The sequence below is a fragment of the Pundamilia nyererei genome, unplaced genomic scaffold (genome assembly GCF_000239375.1).
Source record: "Pundamilia nyererei isolate P.nyererei 1_Seehausen unplaced genomic scaffold, PunNye1.0 scaffold00133, whole genome shotgun sequence".
NCBI lineage: Eukaryota > Metazoa > Chordata > Actinopteri > Cichliformes > Cichlidae > Pundamilia > Pundamilia nyererei.
This window is the reverse complement of record NW_005187534.1, coordinates 609690-617832: the sequence shown is the minus strand read 5'-3', so window position 1 is coordinate 617832 and position 8143 is coordinate 609690. Positions and strand designations below refer to the sequence as shown.

Here is an 8143-nt window from a genome sequence, read left to right as displayed (position 1 = left end):
ACACACACACACACACACACACACACACACACACACACACACACACACACACACACACACACACACAGCTCTTAATTGGTTTCCTATGTGAATGACAGATTATGTACGTGCAGTCTTGGTGCCTGTGTACAAATTAAAGCTGTTTCTGTAAAGTGTTGATGGTTTTCTTCCTCTCTCTGTCCTGTGGAGTCCCCCAAGGCTCTAGTTTTGGCCCATTACTGCTTTCTTTACATACGTTACTCCTGCTTTGTTTAAAATGTCTTAAAGACCTAAAGAATAAACATGAATTTAATTTTATGTTTGTGAAAGAATAAAACAGGTTGTTATGTTTGTGCTGCCTCCGTTGGCCGCTCAGCGTCATGCATCCATCAGTCTGGGACACGAACATGTGATTACTCCAGTTTTGGAGTCACTGCATTGACTTCCTGTCAGTTTTAGGCTTGATTTGATTGTTTTAAAGATTTTAAATGTGCCGGCACGGCTGCACCGGTCTGATCCTAGTCGTGTTCACGCTCCTGTCAGAGCATCGCGGCCTGCTGATCAGGTGATCGTCCATATTAGGATTTAGACTTAAAGTTAGAGCGATGGAGCTTTTTCAGCTCTTACTCCGAATCTCTGGAATATCGAATACCGTCCCATTTCACCGCCCGACCCGTTTCTACTTTTAAGATTTCTGCTTATAATCAAACTCATTTCTACTCTCTGGCCTTTAACTTGAACAAACCTTTACGTTAAATGTGCTGTACAAACACAGTCACGCTGTTTTTGTAACGTATGCGTGTGCTGGTCTCCGCTCCTCTCAGAGACATGACTGAGGTCGTTCACATCAAGGACAGGAAGGAGGTGATCCACGAGATGAAGTTCTCGCCGGACGGCGCCTACCTCGCTGTCGGCTCCAACGATGGACTGGTGGACATCTACGCTGTCGCCCAGAGATACAAGAAGGTCGTGTTGGAGAGACAGCGAAGAAGGTTGAGATGTTAGAAGCGAAGCTAACTCCGTCTCTGACTGTCTGCAGGTTGGAGAGTGCAGCCAGTCCTCCAGTTTCATCACCCACCTGGACTGGACGCTGGACAGCAAGATCCTGCAGACCAACGACGGAGCTGGAGACCGCTTCTTCTACCGGATGCCCCGTGAGTCTCTGGGGTCGTAGGTCTAACCTGAAGCTGGGCTGATTCTGCTCATTCTCACCATCTTTTTATTCTTGGCCTCCGCCTGAGTAGCTTTGCATGATTTAGAGCTCAGAATAATCCTTCTTTATCTTACACTGGGCCTACAAAACCTAAACCAACATTGAAAGCGTTAAAGTGACAAAGTGAAATAAAACCAGCAGAAATAAACTGAGTTTAAAGTGAACCCTGTGACGCCGACTCCATGCTCTCGTATCTTTGTGAATATGCTGTCGTGCTGTTTTTGCAGAATGCTGATGTTTAAAAAAAAGTTGGAGCCATGTCAGCATCCATTCTTTTTAATATCGCTGGTTTAGCTGACTCTGTGTTTTCATATTTAATCGGCCTCTGAGGACCGAGTGGGCGCTGGAGACGTCCGTCTGCTCTGCAGGTAGCGCTCGTCTGCAGAAGCTGGAGCTCTCCTGCTCATTCCCACCTCCTGAACACCACCAGGGCAGCTGTGGATGATTTACATCCATCTTCTTCCGCTTGTCTGGGGCCGGGTTGCGGGGGCAGCAGCCTAAGCAGAGAAGCCCAGACCTCGCTCTCCCCAGCCACCTCCTCATTTTAAAGAATCAATCGATCAAACTTGAGACGCTTCTCTGAATTACAGGATAACAATAATAATAATCTCAATTCTTAATCAGATATTAAAATATAAACACTAAAGTCACGTACGTGTATTTACAGTCCACATATTTTAAGAATAAAGACAATAATTGTTGTCAAAATCTATGTTTTTATAATATTTAAGAAATTAAATGATGTTGTTTAATATTGATGATCAGAGCGATGTGCTTTTCTAAGTGTGGGATCTAAACGCAGCTCATTGTCAGGATCCTGGACGCATCGTGATAAAAGAGGCACGAGGACGAGCTTCAAGAAAGCTCTGAAAACAGTAATAAGAAGCTTTAACGTCTTTGTTCTCATGATGAAGATATTCGTCACTATTTTGGGTCCCACTAAAAAAACAAAGCCTGTTACATCCCTGTGAGGCCTCAGAGTTTAATGAGCTGCTGTATAAATAAACTCGGCTTATTTCAGCCTCTTTTATTTCACTTTAATGCGTCTCTGATGTTTTACTAACTTTGGACTCAAGAGCCTCATTATCGAGATCGGACCATCAAAAAATCTCTTTTTTCTCACAGTTTACTGCAGACTTCCTGTTAAAGGGGCCGCAGTACTCTGAGGACAGTTTCACTACCTGCAGCGTGCTCATTACTGACAGCTCAGTGCAGGGCCGTGGCTCATGGGGGCCCGAGGGGGCTCCGCCTCCTGCAAGTCGTTTTATTTTGTTTGTTCCTGGTACGACACTCCGGGTATTCGCTGGGTGCAGAGGTCACGACCAACAGCATCACACGTGTGACCAGGTGACACAGCAGCCTCGACATGTTAGCGTTAGCGAGCATCAGTGCTTAGCGCCTAGCCTCACAGCCTTCAGTGGGAGCGACGTTTGGTTCTGCAAATACTTTCAATGATTTATTGAAACGTGCAAACACACGTGTAAATACGTAAATACATATAAATACATGTAAATACATGTAAATACATGTATTTACATGTATTTACATGTATTTACATGTACATGTTTTTATCAGTGTATATGATAAAAACCTGCTGACGTCACCACTGACTGACGTGACCATGATGTTGATCCATCAGACCTGATGCTGTGGTCTTCTTGTCTCAGACCTCGGCCTTTCCTCCTGTTCACCGACACATTTGTGATGAGGCTTCAGTGAACAGCAGAGGATCAGCTGAAGGACCAGTGTTGGGTCTTTGCTGGACATGATGTTCATCTGCTGTAGACGGTTTTAGACCCTTGAAGGATTCGCTGCACACCTGCTGAGACACACCAAGTTTCCACCGTGTTGATGCAAAACTACAGTTTTATGTCAAACTGTGTTATCTAATGAAGTGTGTGACAGGCTGCTGCTAACAAAGAGCCTAAAGACATTTAAAACGGGTTCTTTGCAGAGTCGAACAGATTCCTGACGTCTGTGCAGCTGTCAGTAAACGTTCAGACAGCAAAGCTGCACAGCCTGTATCGACACTGGCATCTCAGAATTGCACAAAATGCTTCAGTCAGACTAAAAACAAACATTTAATGATTCTGTCAGAAGTAAAAAGGCTTTTTTAGCTCGTTGCAGGTCTCCACAGAGGGAGGAGCACGCACCGGAGCGCAGGAGGCTGTCCTGGTTGAGTCCTGCTCCTTCAGCCTGTCTCCTGCACATATTCATGCCTGCGAAGGACAAGCTGCAACACTTAAATTCAAAACACGCAGAAACCCGCGGAGAGAAACGCCGCCGGCAGCGACGCAGATATGAATCTGCACCGTGAACACGTTTCTCTATCTGCTTCTGTCGGCGCGGCGGCGTCGATAAAATCTGTGGCGCTGCTGTGTATCACTTACGTCAGCACAGAGATCGGCCGCGGCGCCCTAAACTATGGAAATGAGTTTTATTCTTCGGTCGTCACTGCCGTCTTCTTCTTCTTGTCCTCCCGCAGTGGGGAAGCTGGTCAGTAAGGAGGAGGTCAAAGGTCAGCGCTGGGCCTCCTGGAGTGGCGTGCTGGGCTCAGAGGTCAGCGGCATCTGGCCTAAATACTCAGCCCAGACCGAGATCAACGCCGTGGACGCCAACCCCTCCGCCGCCGTGCTCGTCACCGGAGACGACCTCGGCCTCGTGAAGCTCTTCCGCTTCCCCTGCGTGAGGAAAGGTCTCCGTCTCCTCCGTCTCTCCGCTCCACGCCTTCTTTCCTCTGCTTCTTTCCTTTCATAACAAACCTGTGTTTCCTTTCAAGGAGCCAAGTTTAAGAAGTACATCGGCCACTCGGCCCACGTCACCAACGTCCGCTGGTCACATGACCTGCAGTGGGTGCTGACCACAGGTGGGGCCGACCACGCCCTCTTCCAGTGGAGGTTTCTGCCGGAGTCGGTCATGAACGGAGGCCCGGACGTCAACATCCAAGGTACCCGTGAGTAACGGAGGAGTCCAGCCCGCACACGCTCGCTGGAAACACCAGCCTGGGACAAACGTGAGCTTTTAGAGATTAGATCCAGCTCGGCCATCCAAGCTGCACTGGGGTCCCAGCAGGCCGTGGATAGGCTGTCGTAGTCCCACACAGACCTACAGGTAGTCAGTGGGTTCATATGTAAGAGCTTATTTATCTAAAGATTTAAATCACGCGCACAGTCACCTCAAGGTGTTTTACACTGTAACACAGAGAAACACCAACAGTCACACGATCTGAAAAAATGCTTTATAGCAGGAAGAGAAACATGCAGAAGAAGTGTGTGTTTTAAATATAATAATAATAATGATAAAGCATGTACAGATATCTATGCACTATGCAGGTAAAGCCAATACTTTTATATTTTATTTATGAGCATGTGAAAAACCAAAAAGTAAAATAAAAGAGATTAAAAAACATTAGAAGCGAAGTAGAAGCCTGTGATTGTGACTCTGGTGTCTTTGGTATTGTCTCCTCTTCAGACAGTCACGGAGACTCCAACAGCGAGGAGTCGGACAGCGACGTGTCTGACGTCCCGGAGCTCGACTCTGACATCGAGCAGGAGACGCAGATTCACTACGACAGACCGGTACGACCTGCGCGGCGGCGGCTGGTCGGGGGCCTCAGGTGCTCCACGCTGGCCCCGCCGAGCGGCTGTGAATGTTTCTGGAGCGGCGCCCGCTTCAGTGCGTCCGCCTCGCTCTCATTCCCATCAGCCTGCAGGGCTCAGTGTAGTTTCCATGGTGATCATGAAACACGCCTTATCTCCTCTGCCAGCCGCTGCCTGGCACACGTCCCTGTGACTGCTGTTTGCAGGGCGCCGCCAGCGTTGCAACAATATGCTGCTTGTAGATAGAGCTGAGTGTGTGTGTGTGTGTGTGTGTGTGTGTTTGTGTTTAGACTTGGTCTCTGGCTCAAAAGCTTAATTAGCTCGAGCCTGAAAAAGTGGATTATTAAAATTCCCACGCTGAGCCTGCCCGGCTTCCTTCCCTGTCCCCTTCCCTCACATAATCCCTGCTTCCTTCTCTCCTCCCTTTTCCTAAACACCTCCTCTTTCAGTTTTTCCTTCTCATCTCCACGTTTTTGCTCCTTCCCGCCCTCTGCTTCTGGTTTCAGCCCTCTCGGAGGCATGACTCTTCCATGTGTAGTTTCAGTCGATCTGGCACCGCCCACAGCTCGTAGCCATAGCTGAGGACGAGAGATCGACGCTTTGATTTCATGCTCGGCTCTCTCTCCGCCTCCATCCATCATTCACACCTGTCCATCTCCTGCTCCACCCGCCGCTCGCTGCTGAACACGGAGGGTCGAAGACCTTCTGCACAAACCGCACTTTCCCGACCAGGACCTCTTTGTTCCTCTTAGATGCTAATAGATATCTTGTTGCCAATAATAATCGTTTTTCTTGTTGATGGGCTGTTTACACTGGAAACATTCTTCTCTCACAGACTGTTGATAAATGGTCAGACTGTCAAACACCAGCGAACAGATGTGTCTGAGCAGAGGCTGCTGGCTCGCTCACCTGCTTTATTTCATACTGGCATGAACATAATAACTGAACATCAGCATTAAGTGCTGTTTATTAAGCAGTAAGTGCAGAGAGGTTTCAGTGCTCTCCTTTAGATTAAAATAAAAGTCAATAACTGAATTCAAGGAGCTGTTTGGCTTTGATTTATTGTCTCTGGAGGTGAAGTCGAAGCAGCCGAATCGTCTCCGGTCACAGTTAAACGCTCAGCCGCCGTGACTCTGCAGCGTTTTGTAAATGAAAGCAAAGGGAAAGTGGAGCGCCGCCAGTCCCAAACCTCCAGGGAGCAAAGCCGGTCCCTGCAAAAGTCTCAAACACGCTGACTCGACCTCGGCACATAAAGAGCAGGTGCAGTCTGTGTGCTGAGGGTGGAGGCACTGCAGTCTGCAGCTCAGCAGGCCAGCATGTGGACAGCAGATCTACCACTTCCTGTCCTCCAAAGCCTCCACACACAGCACTGACTGCAGCTTTGCAGCACTAACACATGCAGTCGTCACAAAGCTGAAAGCTTTTACCGCCGTCGCAGGTTGAACGCTCTGCTCAGCGATGTGCTTATTTACAGGGCTATTCTTGGTGCGCTGCCATCTCACTGACCCACATCTATCAGAGAAGTGTGGGCAGGTATCGGTCCTTATCTTTGGAGACTTGTTATTTCTTCTTCCTCTGAAGCTCGGACTGAGTTTGAGAAAAAAGGCGTTGGGGTTCGCAGCTCCATCCGCCTGCAATCAGCTGCAAAATCAATGAAATGTTTGGTAAATGTGCTGAAGGTGAGCTGGTTACTGCAGGCTGCACGTGTTGTTCCTGAGCATCGCAGCTCCTGCAGAAGCTTCTGATTCTTTGTCTCACCTGCACCTGCTGCCTCACTTTGTTTTGCTGCTGATTGAACAGATTTCATCCGGGATGTTTTTATCCGTCGCCGGTGTTCCTGGGTAAATAAAGATTAGGTTTCGGGATAATCAGCATGGCTGTATACGATTCTCTTCATAAGAAGTGAAAATCACCCTGAATCTGAAATCTGTTCATTGCATGTGTACGTTGAGGTGTTTTGAGCTTCTGATCCTCTGCAGCAGCAGCAGCAGTGCTGGGCGTTCATGCTCTCCAGAGGAAGAACCCTTTCAGTGTAAATGTCTGTTTCCTGTCTGGATTACCTCCACGTGAGCGTCGGAGCGTGTTTGCTGTCTGCGCAGGTGTATAAGGAGGACCTGCCTCAGCTGCGACAGCAGAGCAGAGAGAAGAAGCAGCAGGTTGGATCTCTGAAGAGGCAGAAAGGACCGGACCAAGGCCTGCGACTGCAGTTTGTTCACGGGTAACTCAGCCGGCCTGTGGTCGTTGTAACATGCAAGCTTTATGTCATTAAAGGTCACACGTGGGGCGTGTTTTTACTGCGGTTGAGTGATATTAGATATTATTATAACGGTGTTGTGTTAAAATCTCGTACACACCGCTGAGCATAATCATTGTTTATCCTCTACAAGACATTAAAATAAGAAACCACACGGACACGTTTCTGTGGGTGTAACAGAGAGACAACACTGCCCCCATCAGGTCAAACTGCAAACAGCATCAGCCAAAGATGTGCATGATCACACGTGTGTGTCTGTGCAATACTAAAAAATGATTTCTCTGTGCAGTTACCGTGGCTACGACTGCAGGAACAACCTGTTTTACACGCAGGGCGGGGAGGTGTTGTACCACGTAGCAGCGGTGGGCGTGGTCTACAACCGTCAGCTGCATAGCCAGCGCTTCTACCTGGGCCACGACGATGACATCCTGAGCCTCAGCATCCATCCGCTGAAGGACTACGCCGCCACGGGACAGGTGAGGCAAACACGGGACCGACGGTCACGTGGTCGTCTGGACTGTGATGGATGATGCTGTGTTTAAGGCTACAATCGAATGTTGAACAGAAAGATGCTTTAGCATTTAAAGCAGGGGTGTCGAACTCCAACCCTCGAGGGCCGGTGTCCTGCAGGTTTGAGATCTCATCCTGGGTCAACACACCTGAATCACATGATGAGTTCATTCCCAGGTCTCTGGAGAACTTCAGTGCATGTTGAGGAGGTCATTTAGCCATTTAAATCAGCTGTGTTGGATCAAGGACACATCTGAAACCTGCAGGACCAGGTTGAACTCCAGCCCTCGAGGGCTGGAGTTCAACACCTGTGGTGTAAACAGACCTGGAAGGTCTCTGGGCTGTGACTTAAAGACAGTTTAGTTTTTATCCATAATCGGTATTTATTTGGATAAAGTTGAGTTTTGTTGATCATGCTCCACGTTTCCAAATCTGCACATTTGGAGTGCCGCAAGGATTGATTTTAGGGCCTCTGTTATTTAGCTTGTATATTACTGACCTCACACTGGGCTGTGAGGATGTTCAAATTCTCCTGTGTGCAGATGACAGTCGTCTGTGGCCACAAAGCTTTGTGTACACGGTCCCTGC

The 8143-nt window shown here is 48.3% G+C and overlaps 1 protein-coding gene across 1 annotated transcript in view; it reads left to right on the top strand.

The window, feature by feature from the left end:
* Nucleotides 1–8143, top strand: part of LOC102201741 (EMAP like 6) — a 75316-nt gene that overhangs the window by 45398 nt on the left and 21775 nt on the right. Inside the window, exons 7-13 of the mRNA XM_013913453.1 lie at nucleotides 780–945; nucleotides 1019–1133; nucleotides 3678–3887; nucleotides 3972–4139; nucleotides 4664–4770; nucleotides 6891–7009; nucleotides 7335–7521. Of these exons, the coding sequence (XP_013768907.1) occupies nucleotides 780–945; nucleotides 1019–1133; nucleotides 3678–3887; nucleotides 3972–4139; nucleotides 4664–4770; nucleotides 6891–7009; nucleotides 7335–7521 (1072 nt within the window). The remainder of the gene's footprint in view (nucleotides 1–779; nucleotides 946–1018; nucleotides 1134–3677; nucleotides 3888–3971; nucleotides 4140–4663; nucleotides 4771–6890; nucleotides 7010–7334; nucleotides 7522–8143) is intronic.